We start from the raw sequence: 19922 nt of genomic DNA on the forward strand, positions 1-19922 counted from the left end.
ACAAAAACCCGAAGGAAAAGACAAGCCCCCTGGTGGGGGCTATTAATGACGGGAGAGGCTATGCAAGTGTGGGGGCAGGGGTAGATGGGGAATCTCTGTACCTTCCTCCCAGTTTTGCTGTGAACCTAAAACTGCTGCAAAAAATAAAGTAATTAAAAAAAAGACAAGCCCAAACTACTAAAAGATAGATTCTACACTTACCACTGACCAAGGATTAGTATCCAAAATATATAAAGAGCTCCTACAAATTAACAAGAATGAGACAAACAACCTAATAGAAAAATGGGCAAAAGACCTGAACAAGCATTTCACGGATGAGAGCACAAACAAGCAGCGAGCACGGGAGAAGATGCTCAACCTTATTAGTAATGAGAGAAACACAAATTACAATTACAGTAAAATACCATCCTACACCTACTGCATTGAATCTGACAGCACCACATTTTGAAGATTTAGAACAATGGAGCTCTTAATATACTGCTGGTGGGAACGTAAAATGGTGTGGTCACTTTGTAGAGTGATTTAGCATGATCTCTTAAGTTGAAGAGGGAAATATCCTGCCACGTAGCATTTCCAAATATCCTAGGTGTATTTATTCAATCAGAAAAACTTCTCATACTGTACACAGTGGGCCATGTGCCACAAGGTTTGTAGCAGCATTGCTCGTATTAGAAAAACTTGGAAGCAATCCAAATGTCCAATAAATAAGGAATGGATAAATATAGTTTCACAAAAACTCTATATAGCAGTGAAAATGAATGAACTTCACCCAGTACAAATATTGGGTGAAGCCCACAATATAATGCTGAATGACAGAGGGAAGTTACAGAAGAATACTTACACTACAATATCATTAAAATAAAATAAAAATCATGAGAAACTAAAATTTGTGGATACTATAAAGAAAAGGAAAAGGATGAAAAGCAGAAACTTCAGGCTAGCAGTTACCTTGGGGGAACGGAAGGAAGGGGCGTATGATCAAGGAGGAACATGTTGGGGTCTTCAACTGAATTAGCAATGATTCATTTTTTAAATCTCTAGGGTGGGAATCTAACTGCTCATTATATAACTTTTTATACCTTTTAAAAAAAAAAAAAAAAAAAAAGATTGGCCCCTGTTGCCAATCTTCTTCTTTTTTTTTCTTTCTTCTTCTTCTCCCCAAAGCCCCCCAGTACATAGTTGTAGGTCCCTCTGGTTGTGCTATGTGGGACGCCACCTCAGCATGGCTTGATGAGCAGTGCAATATCCATGCCCAGGATCCCAACTGAGGAAACCCTGGGCTGCTGAAGTGGAGGGCGGGAACTTAACCACTGGGCCATGGGGCCAGCCCTTTTTTATACCTTTTTAGATGCATAAGATGTGTTCTAATAAAACGTCAAAAAAAGTTTTCAAGTTTGAATTTTTTTCTGCCCTCTTGGACAAACTCCAGGTCCCCATGTGTGTGCATGTCAGCCCATTTTAACTGTGCTGATTTCTGTACCGTGGCTTTAATATGTGAACGGAAAGGTCACCAAAAAGTGCCTCCTATGGACTCTCATTGCAAAGCAGTTTTTGGAAAGAAAGCCTTTGCCTTGAGGGTGAACGGATGTCCCGCGTCCCTCTGAGGTACCTGGAGAGAGCCCCTGGGGGAGCCGTTTCACTGCGCAGGCGCCTGCTTGTTGTCCCCCTTGGGCAGCCGATAGAACGGAAAGGGCAATAGAATGGAAATAGGAGACTGGAATTCCACGTCCAAGTTTCCTTCTAACTCTCTGCGTGGTCTTGGGCAAGCCACACCCGCTCTCTGCCTCTTCAGCATCTGTAAGATGACCCAAATAGCCTCCTGCAAGAAGCCTTTCAGATGGGAAAGTCTGTAATCCACAATTATAATAAATCGTGTCTGGACTCAGGAATTGTGATGAGTGGGGCCTGGTGCTCACAAAACCAAGTTCGAAGAGATTAAAATAACTCAAGGGTGCTCATATAGCGGGTACAATAGGAAACTCCTCTCCCCAGAATGGATATTAATCCATACTCATAGTGCAAATTATAAATTAGCTAAAGTCAGTATGGTTATATTCGAGATGAAAGGGAAAGGGAAGCTGAGTTTTCTAAACAAATTAATATTTTTCCTATAAAAAAAGAACACTACTGATCATAATTCAGTTTTATGAAAATAAATGTTTACCTTTATTATCATCTTAGAATCATTGTAATCAGAGTTTTTATCTCTTCCTGCTGCTCTTGTATTTCAAAAACTGGGTGCTATTACACAGAAAGAATCAACATGTAGTCAATAAGATGGAGACACATTGATCATTAAGCATGTTTAAGCATATCTACCAGGAGGTCAGTATTTTTACAGGAAGAATGTTAAATTACATTCCTTGTGAAGATGGCATTTAGCTCCCATTAGCGCGTGTCAAAGGTAGGAAGAAAGGGCTTATTAAGTAGTTATAGAATATGTAATTTACTCTTCACTTTGACCCAAGCGGAATATACAACTGCTATTGAGAATAAGGATGTTTTTCAATTAAGTAAGAAACTATTATAGAGATGTTGAACATCAGATCTCCTAAAACCTTTATACACAACTCAAAGAACACTTAATGGTTGTCCTTTAATATATATGCCCCCTGGTACGTCGGGTCCTCTGACTGCAGCATTTGGGGTAGGCCCTGCACATGCTAATTATAGGCCTACAAGGCGTCTTATCAGCAACAATAGCAATTGAGACACAGAGAGTAAAAACCCTATTAAAGTTCTGGCACAAAGACATTGAAGCAGACCCAAGACTTGGAAGCAAAAGAGAGACACAGAGCTTTTTCCTTCCCTTCCTTTTCCTTCCCCAGGGTGTCAGTGGGCCCTGCACTGGAAGCAGGGCAGTGTCGATGTGCCTAGAGGCCAAAAAATGGAGTGGGGGGCTGTGTATATGGAGAGGGGTGATGGGGTGCCTGGCGTTTGGAGAAGGGGAGTGGCAGGGGAAGGGGCGGCACGGAGGCTTCAGTGTGGCCTGTGTCCAGGGAAGAGAGACGGTCAGGAGAGGGTTGCGTGGAGCTGTTGGCATGCCCAGCGGCCGAGGAGGTGGTGATGGCGGTTATGCAGGGGAGGAGGCAGCTGTTAGGACATTGGTGACACTGAGAAAATTAGAAAATTGAACAAAAATGTAAATATATGGAGGATAATGGAAGCCAGGTTACTCAGAGAAGTGAGTTACAAACTTAGAAAGGGGAGAGGTTAGAGAGAACACTGAAACCTTGGATTGTAACTGGAGATCAATATGAACTCATGGTTTCTAAATTTATACAGAGATCTAAAAAGTTATAGATGTACATGTGCATGAGTATACATATGCATACATTTATTTTCTGTCTGTCCACTGAGGGGCCAAGAAGCAAGGACTCCCCACTAGCAACGAGCTCACTGAAGATCTGGATCTTGGTTTCTAAACACCATCCTGCAACACAAGGAGCCAGGGCTCCAGCGGCAGAAGACAAGGCGGGTCTGAAACATCTTCTTGTGCCGGAAATTAAGAAAGAGCTCAAGGAATGATGAGGACATGTCAAAATGACACAGTATCCATCCCACTGGCCAAATCTGGGAAAATTTGACAAATAATATCGATGGATACAACCCAATGAATTAGAAAGTCAATGAGTCCACACTGATATGAATGAATGAATGAAGAAACAAACCAATGAACAAATAAATGGGGGAGAAGGGAGGGTCTTCCTTACAGGAGACTAGCGACTAATAAATGTAGAAGGAACGACAGAAACAGAAAGTCTCTGTGGGCCGTCATCACAATGGAAGCGATTCGGGCGTCATCCACTAGGCTGGGCTAACGGAGGAGGTTTGATGAGGAACACTCTGTTGGTGTCCTTTCAGAATATTCCCCACAACATACTGTTCAGTTACAAAGGGGAAAATGACGGTTTCATGAAGAGACCTGACAGACACCAGGTTTTCCAGGTGATTAAGGTTAACACTACCAGCAGGGAACAAGATGACACTTTCCCGGGTGTGATGCCCTGAGAAGAGCACGGCTTCATCTCTGAGAAGTTCCCGCCCAGAGCACATGGCCTCTACAAATAGTCAAAAGGAAAGAGCAGACAGAAACTCACCCTACAGAATGCGAGACTTCTGTAGACTGTGAAGAGACCCTTGTGTGTACTCTTCACAAGGGTCGGGGCGTGAGTGACAGAGAAAGACTGAGACGCTGCTGTCAAGCTTGAAGGAGACTGAAGAGACCCGACAACTGACGGCACCGTGTGTTCCTGGACTGGGCGTGGACTAGGAAGCAGAAAGTCGTTGTTGGGACAGTGGGGAATTTGAATGGGGTCTGAACACTGGATGGCAGCATTGAATGCATGTGAATTTCCTCATTTGGAGCGTTCTGTGGTGACTCTGTAGGAAGGCGTCCTTCGGGGTGGGCAGAGCACGTGCTGGAGAGCTGAGGGGCTTCATGTCCACAGTTTGCTCTCAGATGGCTCAGAAAGACACGATGGCAGAGCGCGCACACAAAAACACACACACACAGCAAATGTGGTAAAAGGTAGTAACTGGATAAGCTGGGCAAAGGGGACATGGGAATTCTTTGTACTACTCTTGCAACTTTCCCTAATTTGAAATTGTTTCAAAATAAATTATTTTTTTAATGTTTAAAGAGGCAGGGGAAGGATTTAAGCACAAGATTGACAAGAAAGAGTCCTCCATACTGGGAGGGCGCATATGACTTTTTAAAGCTTGGTCTGCCTCATTCAACACACAGCACTTACAGAGCACAATCTTTAATTATATATTTTAATTAATTATATACATTTAATTATATCTTTTAATTACTTGTATACATTTAATTATATAAATATTTCTGTAGGCTCTCTGATAAATCAGATTCTGTAGCACTTAGGGGTTCAGTGCGAAAGACTCAGTTTCCATTATATTACTTTGCACTAAGTATATTGGTTTGTATTGCAGATAATTAAATATCACGCTTTTTATATAATAATGTTGATACTAATAGTTTTTATTTGTACTTATATAGCTCTTATTCTGTGCCATCACTACTCTCTGCTCTGTTTTACATATTTTAACTTAATCATCACAAAACTAGACTAATCATCCTTATTTAAAGATGAAGAAACCAAGACCGAGAGAGGTCAGTGTATTGTCCACGTCAGTGGCAGAGCTGGGACCTGGACCCAGGGAGTCTGGCTCTAGAGTCCATATTTTCAAGTCACATTTTCTTCATTTCCAGAGCTCATTTTTAAGTTTCTTCAGGACAGGAACTATGCCTCCGTCTGCACCTGTTTTCCTTCCTCAAGAAGGTCCAGCACAATGCCTTGTATTCGATAAATACTTGTTAACTTATGAGCTGAGACCCAGGGCAGAAGCTCTGTTGTAACCATTCTCTGCGTGGCCATCAATTCATTATGACATAAGCACTGTCTCTCAAGAGAATTCATTAAGATATGTCTAAGAGACAAAAGAGACGGTTCAGAATAAGAAGTCAGAGAAAGAGAGGTGATCAGCATCAATACAGGATAAAGGCTCCATTCGGTTCAGCCCACAGACACTGAGTAACCCCCCTCTTCTCTCCCCATAGGCCTGGCATTGAACTGAATGCAGAGGATTTGAAGATATATGTTTTGCCATCAAAATTTTACAAGCTGGAGCAAAAGCTCTTGGGCAGAAGGTGGGAGTAGGGCCTAATTGAAAACGCAGCTTCCTATGCGCAGACCCACAGGACGCATTTTGAGAAACTCCTAGTAGAATGTGTAGGATAGGTGACAAGATGAGAAGAGAGCATTCCAGGCTGGGAGAACAGAATGAACTGAGATTCTGGCAGGAAAGAGCATACTGTATTTGGGAGAGAATAAGGAAACGCCCAGATGGAGCCAGGAGCGCTCAGAAGCACACCCTTCCCAGCGCCAGCTGCCCTCGGGGTGTTGGATGCAGTGCCCTCTGCAGATGGGTGTGCATGTGCAAACGCTTCAGCCTTTGGACCACTCCCACACCCAGGGTGACCACATGCCTTGATTTGCCAGGACAGTCCTATTTCACTCCTGTTATTCCAGTATCCCTCTGGTTAGTGTTGCCTTTCATTCTCAAAAGCATCCTGTCTGAAGTCGAAGCTAGGTACCTGAGGGCTAAATATTCAATAAGAACACGATTACCCTTCAACCTTGTTCCCAAGACACACATAGAAAGAAGTTAATCTTGTTAATTTGCTGCTTTCTTGTTTAATTTGAGGGGTGACTCAAGGGTCACAAGGATTTATGAGCTTGTTTTGTAGAAGAAAAAGAAGGCCTTCAAGGAAGTTATGATCACCAGATAACCAGCCCCCAGTTGCTGTTAACCAGAAGTCTGATTGCTCAAGAATTTTATCTGGAGTGAAAGAAACATAGATTTCCCTTTTGTTTCTCCAAAACTCCTCCTCCCAAGCCCCTTAGTGCTATAAAACCCCCTGCTTTCTTCTTTTGTTAAGGCAGATTTGAGAGAACCTATCCTCCTGCCTTCTTGTTTTGGCCAATTGGAATAAACCTTTCTTCATTTCCAAGCACAGATGTCTCAGTGATTGGTTTGTGCATGGTTTATTGCACATCGGGCACGTGAACTTGAGATGGAGAGGTTCAGTATCAGAGTGATAAATTATATGGTCGCCCTACTCAAACCTCACTTCATGACAGACATTTTTCCAGAGAAGATATACAGATAGCCAACAGGCACATGAAAAGATGTTCAGTAAAACTAATCATCAGGGAAATGCAAATCCAAACTACAATGAGATCTCACCTTATACTTGTCAGAATGGCTATAACTACCAAGACAAAAAGTAACAAATGTTGGAGAGGATGTGGAGAAAAGGGAACCCTCATATACTGCTGGTGGGAATGCAAACTGGTGCAGCCACTATGGGAAACAGAATGGGGATTTCTCAAAAAAGAAAAATAGAAATACCATATGATCCAGCTATCCCACTACTGGATATTTATCCAAAGAACTTGAAATCAGCAATTCAAAGTAACATACGTACCCCTATGTTCACTGCAGCACTATTCACAGTGGCCAAGACACGGAAGCAACCCAAGAGCCCATCCACTGATGAATGGATAAAGAAGATGTGGTGTATATATACAATGGAATACTACTCAGCCATAGAGAAAAAGACAAAATCATTCCATTTGCAACAATGTGGATGGACTGTGAGGGTGTGATAGTAAGCAAAATAAGCTAGACAGAGAAAGACAAACACAACACGATCTCACGCATATGTGGAAGATAAACAAACACATGGACAAAGAGACCAGATTAGTGGTTACCAGAGGGGGAGGGGGTTGAGGTGTGGGTGAAAGGGGTAAAGGGGCACATATGTACGGTGATGGGTAAAAATTAGACTATTGGTGGTGAGCATGATGCAGTCTGTACAGAAACTGATATATAATAATGTACACCTGAAATCACACAATGTTATAAACCATTATGACCTCAATAAAACAATTAAAAACAACAACAATAACAACCCAAAAAAACCCACCTGAGTCCATGCAGCCTGACGTTGTGGAATGTTTTGCCTCCCGACAGCCCCCAAATCCCCTTGTCCCTCTTTGGTAGAAGGGGCTTAGAGGCTGAGTTAGGCACACTGGCTCAACTCCCTGCTCCATCAGCGGAAGCGGAAGCCGTGTGGAGAGTCTACCTGAGAAAAAATTCCCCAAGTGAAAAAATATTAACCTGGCTTTCTGAGGGGTCATAATCACCAAATCAAACACACAGACAGCATTAAAAAGTGTCCAGAAATTGGCATAATCCAAATCTCAAAGTGGTTTGTGTTCCCCCAGAAACCTGCCACCATGAGAGGAGAGGAGAATACGTGCTCATTGGTGTTTCCAAGAAACGCATACCCCTTCTAGGTGCTCAGAGGGCCATCAGCTGCAGACCACCGCTCTTACATCATGACAACTGACTCAGTAAACGGGCTTTCTATCACCTTTTACCTGGAAATTTAAAGGGGTGTTTACATTTACTTTCGGATTTAAGGTTGAACAGATGTCTCGAGGCCCTTCTGAGAATCAAAATGGCTTACATAAATCCCTCAGATCAAAACATTTTATGCCATCACAAACTTTCTACTTAATTCTATTGCCAGTTCAAAATATTTATGTGGTTTTATTTCAGGTTTACGTAAAGCGAAGACTGAAGGGCATTGGTCCCACCTGATGCATTTTAAATACTCGGGTTGCTTTTTCCCCTTTAAAGGTCTTTTGCAGGAACTATACAAAAAGGTTTTCTACAGAAACGAGATCTCCTGAACAGAAAGGATTCCTTTGATGAGCCATTTGGAAGATTTAAAAAATCCTTTCAGAAAATTTGATAAGATATCACAATTACTTCATCAAATTTGAATTATGTTTAAACGGGAAGCTAAAGCTACAGCACACTGCAGTGTTGTTTACTTGGGGTTTTCTTTTCATTTATTTAAACTCAGCAAGTGGTTTAAATATGACACCGTATTCGCAAACTAACCTGTTTGTGACTAGAGTTATTTAGAAGATTCGATGAGCTGAGCTTTGGGCTCCTACCATGTGCAAGACCCTGTGACGGCTACTAAAGGGGATAAGGGGCAATTTTAAAGGGGCGCGGAGGAGTGGCCTTTGAGACATTCCTTATGCATCACAGGATTTTAACTAGAAGGAAAATGGGATGGGAATGAGAAGGATTCCTGGGGTGAAGAACAGTTAAGGCGGAGGCATGTGAGAAGAAAGGTGAGAGTTGAAGAAACAAGGTAAGCATGGTCTGGGCTGCATGACGAGAGAGAGAAAGTCACAGAGATATTGGAGTCTCCTCGTGGCGTAGAGTAAGTTTGAAAGTTTCCAGGCAAATGAATGGCACGATTGAATCTCTGCTTGTGTGTCTGAGCTGGAAAGGAGGAAGGGTGGAGGCAGAGACCAGCTAGGAGGACACTGCAACCGTGCAAACTAAAACCAAAACTAATAATAATAAAGGGGTGCAAGCGAGGACAGCAGCAGTGGGAAGAGAAAAGAGGCATAGATTTTTAAGAATCAAAATTCAAATCCATACGACTTGGCAACTGTTCACAGGTGAGCAGCTATGGGGAGTGGGTGTTCCAAGATAGCTGAGAGTTTGAGCCTGGACAACGCGAAGGTGGTGGAACCACCAAGATAAACAGAGGCCACCAAAACAGGTTTGGGGTGAGCGGCAGTGAGCTTAGTCCTGGATATCCTGAGTGTGAGGTGCTGGAGGTAGCCGCAGGGAGAAGCGTAGATACCTATATGTATAATCTATGAAGTGTTCGTTATTACAGATGACATTTGCTGGATGCATACAGGAAGGAGGGAAGGAGGAGGAAAACAGGAGCTCTCAGGAGGCAGGTGGAAATGCAGGCCTGTGCGGCAGGAGAGAGGGTGTCGTGGAGTCACGACACAGAGGAGGTAAGTGCTTGAGGCGCCGCAGGAGAGAGAGGCTGAAGACAGGGATCTCAGGCACGAGGAACATTTAGGGCCCAAAAGACAGAGTCGAGTGGAAACAGTCAAAGGTGCAGAACCAAGAACCTAGGGAGCGCAAAGCTGCTGAAATCTAAGGAGGCAGGTGTCTCTAAATAAAGAGGACAGACGTCAGAAGGCAGAACAAGTGGCTAGAGTCAACGTCTCGGAGTTCATCATTATGTGAAAGAATCATGTGCCATGTTCTGTGCCAAGAGCTTTACCCACCCCTCACTTCACACTCACCCTACGAAGTAGTACCACCATTACACAGCCCCAGGAGGGTAGGATCTAAGTGACTTCCCTGTCACACAACTGGCAAGTGGAAGGGCAGGGACTGTCAACCAGCGAGGCCTCACCCTCAAACCTGCTGCATCACACACTTGGCCGAGTGCCTCAACGTGGTGGTGCAGGTGGAAGCCAGATCTCAGCGTGTGGGGACGAGAAGGGAACAGGGAGCCACACTTACTCTGTGCTCCAGGGGTCCAGAACTCTGCTCAAGGCCCACTGCGAATGCAGACGACGATGGTGAAAGGACAGAGGGGATGGCAGCTGGGAGGGAATGCAGGGTGGGGTAGGGGGACCCTGTTACTCTGGGTCCTGTCCTAGAACATGGAAATAGTTTCACAAAACAGAAACCTGCACTAAAAGGAGCGTCTTTAAATTAAGACTTTACCTCTATAACAGAATGTAGTGACTTGCTCTTTCCTTTCTTAACACACACGAACAGTGCTATTTCCTATATTATACATGTGTAAAAGTATTCATGCATTAGAACTGTACATACTTTTTTGGGTCCCTTGTCTTTTTCTGATGAGAGTATGATATTTCCTTTCAAAATGACAGTGGCATTAAGCTCTGGATCGTGGGAAACAAAAGGAAAACAGGCCATGAGAACCTGCGAGCTAGCAAAGGGAAGAAACACCAATCACGGGCTGAGCTCTCTCAGTCATCGGGCTGGAGGATTTGTGAGAGGAGAACATTCGCTTTGCCCTCCTGAGGGAAATGAGTGCTTCTGCAGGGGCTTTCGTGGAACGCACTCCGGCCCTTCCCCTGGGAACAGGGGGCGGGCTCCTGACCGGCATATTTCTATGCCTCTGGGAGAAACACATTGCAGAGCCCAAGCTGGCTGCACATGTGGGCAGCTGTCTTTAGTCTCGTCATTGCCCGTCTGAACCAGCTTGAAGCCTTGTGCATCCCTGACTGTCAAGCTAGGGTGGGAGGATTCTCTCCTTCTGTGTCCGAAGAAGCACCCAGGGGAGGGAAGCCAGACCCGTGCTGAAAGGCCAGACCATCAGCCACCGCTGAAGGCACTGCTGCTCAGCCCTGGCCTTCAGCCTGTGGAGAAGCATTCTGATGGGCTCGGAGCAATTGTGTGCTGCGGCCCATTCAGCAGAGCTTTTAACGGAGGAGCTTTTAAATGAGCTCTCCAAGTCAGAATACTGGGAAACTTGAAAAGAGGTTAGGTCATTAAAGCTATGTCTACCCAGTGCCAAAACCAAGAGGAAAATGAGGAAAACCAAATCCACTCATTTCTTGGATGACCTAGCACTCAGCTCAGGTCTGGAACTGGCCCCCCTGCCCCGCCCCCACTCCCCACACCAGGATGAGGGGTTTCTGTGAAATGCCCACGGCTGAATCCCCACAGGACCCATCAGCTCCACATCAACCCCTCCATTCTAATGGCACCTGGGTCTCTGAGGCTCCTTTAACGAGCGAGTTCAAAAGTCTGATTCAGACCCGACCTGGAGAGGCTGTCTATTGTAGCGACACCAGCTGTCGACACTGCAGAACCGCATTACAAGGGTAGGACTGAACAGAGCTCCCACCTCTGACCTGACTGCCCACAGCTGGCTGGTGTCAGGTTGACAGTGTAAAGCAAGGGCACAGCGTGCCCACCGAGGGACTGATTTTCTCCTGGCCCTGGCACAAATGTCCCTCTGTGGAGGTTGCAAGCTGAGGACCAGGACAGCTCGGCCTGAGACCACGGCAGCTTGGCTTTGTGGCATTGACCCGCAGTCCTGGGCGGCCATGAGTGGTGAGTGCACAGGCCTTCCTCTCCAGAACCTTCAAGCCTGGCACCACATTGCATTGGAGGGCTTGGCTGGTCGCTTCGGCTCCTTTCCAGGGCAGGAAACAGAGGCAGCCCCAGCTCTGGGCCAGGACTCTGACACATCCCACATCCAGAAAGGGTCTGGGGCAGCCACTTGCCCTGAGGCACCCCCATGCTGACTGTCCTGCCCAGGTGCCAGTGAGGTCCATTGCCAAACCCTGCTGCCCTCTCCAAACGAGGCCAGCCATGCCAGACTCCTGGGGAAAGCTCTCAGCACCTGTGCCACCTCCAATACCAGGCATTGCAGGGGATTTTTCAGAGGGCCCCGGGCACTTCTCTTGTTTGTTGAACTATTGATTTGAACTATATGAAACTGCCATTTTTTGTAGATCAAACATGGTCAAAAATGTAATGTTTATCCTCATAGTAGAAATTGTGAGAAAAGTGTAGGGTATGCGGTCAGAAAGAGCACAATTATCAGAGCCAGACCTGGGCGCAAATGTCACTTCTGTCACTTTCATTCAACAACCACATACTGAATTCCTGCTCTGTGCCTGATGCTGTCCTAAGATCTGCACATGTTGTGTGATGAAGATAGATGGGTCCTGCTCTTCATGCCACCTTCTAATGGATGCTTATCGTCTGAGGCCGCTTCCTAGCTAGATGATGTCACTTGGCCTCTCTGAACTTAAGCTAAGTGTTATGACGGTTAAGTGAGATGACGCTCATTAGGCCAGAAATGCTTTGGTGGCCTTCAATAAATGATAGTTCTGTTATTTTCCTGTGACTCATAGAGGACTCCTAATAAATAGTGAATGAAAGAGCTTTGGAATGTATTGTGGGAATCTTGAAGCCCGCCCTCTCAGAGCCCAAGCCAGATGCCCCTACTGGGGAGTGGTGCACCTGGGGCGGGAGCCACTGTAAGGGAAGCCCATGGATCCGGAGAGCCCTGCCCCCACACCCTGGGACCTGGAGGACCAGCTGTGGCCAGCTCCCATTGAGTCAGGAGAGCAGCAGGCATAGCAGGAGGCCAAGGAGGTACAATCTGCTTCATCCTTCTTAATGGACGTGAAGTCATTTAATCCAGAGAAAATAATTGTCACATTTATTGATTGAGGCAAAGCAGAGGTTGAGACCTCAAAGGAGACCCAGAAATTACCCACAGGAATGTCTGGTATTGGAAATCAAACACAGATTTGGCTCTGGCTAGTAAGAAGACTTGCAGATTGACTAGTCCTTCCCTCCACTTTCTGCCCAATTGAGGCACTGGCATGAATATAGATATGGAGTTACAGATTCCTTTTGCAGCCAGGGGCCTATTTTCCAGGCTCTGTGTGCAAACAGGCCATGTGCATATTGCACAGATCACCTGCATACTATCTATAGCTGCCTACCATCTAAACCTGTCGTGCTGGACAGGTCTTAATAAGTGCAAAGTTGCTATCTAGCTGTACAGCTCCTGATGGTACCTTCACTGCCATCGCGATCCCAGGCTCTGTCCAGCTCTCTGGGTCCATTCATCACAGGTGACACACAGGGAGTTGAGACCAACAGTTGCACTAACTTTTTCTCATACGCTTTTCTGGTGGAAGCTGAAGAAGAACGTGGAGAAAAGATTAAATGGTTCTGGTTGTGTGTGTGATCTCACTGGGTTCAAGGTACTTCACAACTCAGACCCTCATTCTTGTACCTGACATCATTGCTTAATTATGGCTTTTGCAATAAGGTGGACCCCACAGCCACTCAACACACTCCTTTCCTTCCACACACACTTCAGGAGAGGCCTCTGGATTAGCCGGTGAGTCAGGCACTGGAGACACCTGAGAACAAGGCTGATCAAGCTGTACATCCTATCGAGGGGAATATGCACCATAAGTACGTAAATAGCTAACAGAGTGCACGTACTAGAAATGAGAAAAACCAAACAAACAGGTTTTTTCACTGTTGGGACAAACCACTCCCTTCTCTCCGGCACCGTACTGACTAATCTGTAAGCAGGATCTGGGTGTTCCACTGCTTCTTCTCTTTCTACGGTTTTCTGTTTTCTTGGTTTCCTATCTCTGTTTAATGGTTTTTATCGCATGTGTTCCTTCCACCGTAAATAACTTTAAATTGGCCAGTCGCCAGCGTCAGATGTATACATACGTAGTATTGGGCCAGGTGAAAACCCAAGCTTATCGAGTTCAGCCCGCAATTCACAGTCGCTCAGACATTTCACATCCACCATGGTGACAGACGTTTGGTCTCTTTTCTGACAGATTTCCAGTAGGGATCTTTGAAACAGGAAAACATTAAACGTTAAATTCATTAAGACAGCCTTACAACTAAGAACGAAAACTTTACCAGTCCCCAAAAGTGTTCACAACCCCATCTCCGCAGTGTTGCAGGTACACAGGCAAGGAAGTAAAAATCACCATTTTCTGCTGTTTTCTGCTATAAATCTCTTCCGAATTTAGTTGCCTCAATGCAAAGCTTCGTATGGGTGTCACTATCCCCAGTGTCCTTGGGGTTCAATTATTTCTAACTTTTCTACGCAACTAATGTGAGAAAAATCCTCTGTGCAAAACGAACGAATATTTCCATTACTGCTTAGGAACTCTGAGTAAGACTCAAGCTCTGGGAAGATAAGAAATTAATTAAATATGAAAGAGCTGAGAGAGATCTTTCAGTGAGTTAAATAAAAGTTATTTATCCGGCCCTCCTTCTGATGAGAGTACGGGGAGCGCAGAGCGCTCGGTGACTGCAGACAGCGGTAGTTTCTACACTCATAATTTCACTCTGAACATAACGAGATGGTAGTTTTTAATTAACCGCCAGCAGACTTTGTAATTGCTGAATTGGCATTTGAAAAAAGTCAGCTATTCATTCTCTGGCACACAAATTGATTTCTATAGATTTCCGCGAGTCCCGAGGATACGGCTCTCCAACCCCGCGCAGCGTCACGCCCACTCAGTCTCATTGAGTTGACCCCCTCATACCCCAGCACTGACCCCTCCCCCTGCTTCACCAAATCCTGAAAAAGACAGACCCGTCTGTCAAACCTTTTAACAGAGATTTTTAATTTAGGAGTTTATTTATTGTCCCTCATTTCTATCACGTTGCCAGGTTTTTTTAATATTGCAGGGAAAACGACTCCAAGACAGTTACCCAGCATAGGAGGGTCTGGACCAATTTTAAGTAATGACTTTCCCTTTATTGGTGATCAGTCAACGTCCAATTAGGAAGAACACTGTATACAAGCTGCAAGAAGCTGTGAATTGTCACGTATAACACCGTTGTTGGAGAAAACTAGCTTAACAGGCTCTCCACTTTAAAGCTATACTTCGACCAGAGCACCTTCTGGCACACAGTAGGTGCTTGGTGAATGTAAGTTTCCTTCTTTCTGCGTGTTTGGAAAGATGAACACTTTTAGGCCACCGGTAAACAACCTGATGTTAGAGAGGAAAAGGACAAAGCACCTCAGAATCCTTCCCCCGTTGGAAGCGAGCTTAGGCAGATCCGTGACATTTCTTCCTGAGAACAGCTGTCTGTTCTTCCACCGCTTTCCCAAAAATAACCTCCAAAAGAGCCCTCATCAATTTCAAGTGACACTAGACAATTGCCTAGAGGGAGCACACATGTGGAAGGAAAACATTCAAATGGAATCCAAATGGATAATTAATCCACTCACCCCTTTACATGATTGTCTCAAGTCATGCAGTTGGGATGGTTACTAAAGCTGGGTGAGTTTCACCCAGGAGTTTCCACCAGCAACCGACACCTTTTGCCTGTTAGATAATCATAATACCTACAGTGTGACATCAGTAACCCCCACGGCAACAGACTGATGTGAAAGTCAGACGATTAATTTAACCTAAGTTCAAACAGAAGGAGGCACTGGTTGACTTGACAGGCAGACTGCCATCATAAAATGTCAAGAGATGCAGAGAAGTTATCATTATGCATAGGGAGTGAGGAGAAGGAGCTGCTACCAAACCAAACGGTGCCAAGAAACCGGGAAGATAAAGGAGAAATGAAACAAACTCAAGGGTCCAGGCCATGAGCAAAAGAGCCACAGGAGCGGAAGGGTAATTTGGTCATATACTCTGAGGAAATGAGAAAATGGAAGAAACCCAGATGAACTTGTTAAGGAATTGCTCATTTAAGAATAAGAATCAGAATGGAGTACAGATAAATAATAATACAGCAGTCCCCTCTTATCCACAGGGCATACATTCCAAGACCCCCAGTGGATGCCTGAAACTGCAGACAGTACCAAACTCTATATATACTGTGTTTTTTCCTATATGTACGTATCTATGACAAAGTTTAATTTATAAATTAGGCACAGGAAGAGATTAACAACAATAACTAATAATAGAACAATTATAACAATATACTGTAGTAAAAGTTACTATAGGTCTTAGTAACCTCAGCCTACCATTTTTTTTCTTTCCTTATTAAGCTGACAACTTTCACCTTTTTACTTAAAGGAAGCACTTTAGGGCTTCTCTTTGGAATATCTGAACTGCCAGCATCACTACTCTTGAGCTTTGGGGCCATTATTAAATAAAATAAGGGTTATTTGAATACAAGCACTGCGAGATCTCAACAGTCAATCTGATAACCCGAGATGGCTACTAAGTGACTATCAGGCAGGTGGCATGTACGGCGTGGATCCACTGGACAAACGAATGATTCATGTCCCAGGTGGGATGGAGCAGGATGGCGCAAGATTTCATCATGCTGCTCAGAACGGCACACAATTTAAAACTTATAAATTGTTTATTTCTGGAATTTTCCACTTAATATTTTCAGACTGTGGTTGACCAGTTAATTGAAACCATGGAAAGCAAAACTACAGGTAAGTGAGGACTATTGTATGTTGCAGAATTTCGATGGTTTCAGCCTTTTCAAAGCACCTTAATCTGTTAATAAACAAAAACTCAACCCAGTAAATTTAAAGATCTAATTGGCTTTATTCAACGATTCATGAATCGGGCAGCATCTCATCTAGTAAATAAAGGCGCTTGAAGGAGTTGCACAAAATGGAAGCTATTTATAGGCAGAAATTGGAGGGGACAAGAAAGTTATTAGTAAGAGAAAACAAAGGACGATTTTGGGCAAAGTCACCTTTCTTTGGGGGAAGAGCAGCAGATATCTTATCAGGCAGACGACCTCACTGGTGTTGGTCAGGAATTTTCTGATTTCTAGGTTTACGATCATATTCCTGGGAGAGGCTGAAACTGCAGTTGTCTTGATTTGCTGTCCTGAGGGCAAGCGACTCCACCGTGGGCCTGTTTCTTTTTAACACATACCGTCTCATTTCATCCTCTGCACACTCCAGTAAGACCTCCGGGACAAACAGAATCATTTTTACTGCAGAACCCTAGTTTTTGTTATTGCTGCTTTGTTTTGTTTAAGGAAAGATCCCTCAGACTATTAGCTTGAGTCTTTCAAAAAAGACTGCTGAGACTTTAAAAACAATTATGCAAGACAAAATGTCACTTTGGGAAAACACAATGCCTTAATTAAATACCAGGAGTAGGAGGGAGTCGTCTGAATGGGGTGAAGGGGACAGTGGAGCCAGCCTGCCTGGAGTCAAATCCCAGCTCTGTCTCTGGCCAGCTGGGTGACATCCGGTGGGGTAAGTTACTAACCTACTGTGTCTACTTTTCCTCATCTGTAACGGGGATGACAACGGTACCTACCTCACAGGTCTGTCATGAGGATTCAATGAGTTATACTACACGTGAAGTGCTTGGCACATAGTAAGCACCCTATAAACGTTTTCCATTTTCCTAATTATTCTTGAGCCCTATCCTCAGAAAGTGTCCACATCCACTCTCTTCCTCAGGAGGCTCCACCCCATTCACACCTGCCCATGGCCCCTCTCCTCTCAACACTGTCTGGATTCTGGGAAAGGACTGAGCAGTTTGGGGTGGATGATCATTGGGTAATCTCAGGCTATTTCAAGGACTATTGCTCCAGAGTTTCTGAATAGAGCATCAATTTCCAAACAAACACGTAATGCAAACATTTGCCAACATCCAAACACTGGATTCACCAAACAAAGACTTTGAAAATTGACACATTTGTTTCAATCAAAGCAAAGAAATGATAGGCTTGGGTTATTAGGATGCACAAGCATTTTGTTTACATTTCCCAGAATTGCTTTCAACAAAAAAGCAGCCAGCAGGTGGAACCGCTTCCACTGAAACAGACTGCTGAGAAGAAACAGGCATTTCTCAAATATTTTCTTGGTCAGACCTCTGGGGTTTAAAACAAAGAAGTCAAGCAGATGATCTGATTGGTTTGAGCCCCCTGTTATGTACAAACTATTCTTTCTGAAGTTATTCTCTTGAAGATCCCATCAGCGTATCCAGGTTTCTATTCTCAGCTTTCTTCTGTTTAAGAATTTCTGTATTCTGTGGTATCCAGAAATATTTGGTTTTGATGTTTACAGCACCCATTTCCCTTGGTTTTATCTGTGAAATCTCGGGCATTGGGTTGTTTGTTTTTTATTCCCTCCATAGCTGCAAAGATATTTTATTCCATTTCTTGAGGGAAGCGTTTTAACTGCCAATTGGCTAGGTATTCAACATGATAAGGTAGCTAAACCGTGAGAGCGTCCTCCTTTCATTAAAATGTAGATCCAACTTCTTTTCCCTTAGTGCCACATGCCGTTATTAAACTGAAATAACGGAAATAGCAAAAGCCAGATGTCATTTCAGTCTCAGGTTTGACGCGGGGCACAATTTCCTCTCCTCAAGTTTAATCTGCTGTTATTTACTAGCCCCATCCTTTGGAAGAATGCACAATTTAAATGTAAATGCAATTTACGTAGGGGAGCAGACAGCAGATTTGCAGTTTCAATTGCCAATAACCGTTTGCAAAGGGGGAAATCAACTAAGCAAAGATCAGCAGCTGCCAGGCTGAAGTCTGCATCACTCACCATTCTACTTTCCTCCTGAATCCACCTGCCTCTGAGCCTCAGCTAGGCAGGCACAAGGAAACAGAGAACGAAGGCATTTCCCTGGGTACTTCAAGCTGCATTTACTATTGACTGGGGGAGAAAGGAGGAAGTTTGGGTTTCAATGACCTAATTCACTTGGTATCATTGTTGAAATCATTAACTGACCAACTTCTCTCAACAAATATTTATTGATCATCTCCTAGGGGACAGACAATATACCTGGGCTAAATTAGGGAGAGGTAGAAGAGAATACCAGGATGCAAAAGCTACAGTCCTTTTAAGGAGCTCAGTGTCTCCTTAAACAGAAAACAAATAATTACAAGAAAACAAGATAAGCTGTTAACAGAGCACTACGGGAGCCCAGAATTGGGAGCTCCTAAAGGTTGAAAGTTTCATTTAGGCTGAGACTTCCAGAATGGGCAATAGTTTGCCCTATGACAAGGAGTCTGGGGACAGCCACTCTAGGGGTGTGGTGAGAGAGAAGGGAAATGAGCCAGGTGGATAGATGGGAGCCAATTTGTGAAGGATCTTGTGGGCCATGCTACAGAGTTAACCTTCACCTCTAGGCACATTTGGAAGTTTGTAAATGGGACACTGCATGATCTGACACTGGGTGGAGGATAACGTGTTTATGCACTTGATACAATTTAGGTTAGACCCTGAGTAGAGAGTGAGTTGCCGCTTGGGGGAGTTATTACAATAGTCCAGAAAAGAATTGATTCAGACTTGGAGCAGGCCAGCTTGGCGGAGGGCTGGAGAGGGAGACACGTGATTCATGAATGATTCAGGAGCTGGAACAGCCAGGACAGGATGTCTGACTGGATGGTTCCTCTTTCCTTCACTTGCATAGGCACCACCTCAGTCTAAATCTTTAGTCTCAGCCATGAGCCTGCTTATGTAAGGAACCATATGGAGTTTGGTCTACACAGCACTGACACTTAAAAAATTATTCTATGCTCTAGTCCACCCTTGATTATCTACACGACTCGAAGGCAGCGGTGCAGATAATCCATAACTCTCTCTATTTGGCTTTGGAATTAATTACACCTTTTAGAGCAAATTTGCCTTCCTAATTAATCTTCCTCAGGCTAATATTAAACTTAACTAATATTCTCTGAGCCCACAACAGCTGGGCAGGGGAAGGGGGAGCAGGTGAGGGGAGGGCTGGGTCGCTGCTCAGACTCAGGCTGAGCAGCAGGAGGAAGCGACCCCACATTAAAATTCAGCACAGATCATCCGCGGAGGCGGAGGCCGTGAGCTGGGCCCAGCTCCTTGAGAGGTGGCTGTTTAATGAGAGACTCAGGTCTGCTGGGAGCACAGCCACTGGGCACCTACCAGGCACCGGGCACCCTGCTGAGACCGGATAAAGAGGGGTCTCTGCTCGCAAGGAGAACACGGATCATCTGGTCAAAGGCAGTGTCGGCTCTGGCAGAAGCAT

General features: G+C 44.5%; 1 protein-coding gene across 2 annotated transcripts in view; it reads right to left on the reverse strand.

Moving 5' to 3' along the window:
- Positions 1–19922, reverse strand: part of LEMD1 (LEM domain containing 1) — a 59975-nt gene that overhangs the window by 10798 nt on the left and 29255 nt on the right. Inside the window, exons 1-4 of one of the 2 annotated variants that reach the window (XM_008543325.2) lie at positions 15200–15280; positions 13675–13802; positions 12999–13121; positions 10264–10334 (exon numbers count right to left, since the gene is read on the reverse strand). In XM_008543325.2, coding sequence (XP_008541547.1) covers positions 10264–10334; positions 12999–13121; positions 13675–13756 — 276 coding nt within the window. In that variant the 5' untranslated portion in view covers positions 13757–13802; positions 15200–15280. Of the gene's footprint in view, positions 1–10263; positions 10335–12998; positions 13122–13674; positions 13803–15199; positions 15281–19922 lie in introns of those variants that run through there. The other variant, XM_070591772.1, reaches the window with a different exon arrangement.

Source organism: Equus przewalskii, chromosome 23 (genome assembly GCF_037783145.1).
Source record: "Equus przewalskii isolate Varuska chromosome 23, EquPr2, whole genome shotgun sequence".
NCBI lineage: Eukaryota > Metazoa > Chordata > Mammalia > Perissodactyla > Equidae > Equus > Equus przewalskii.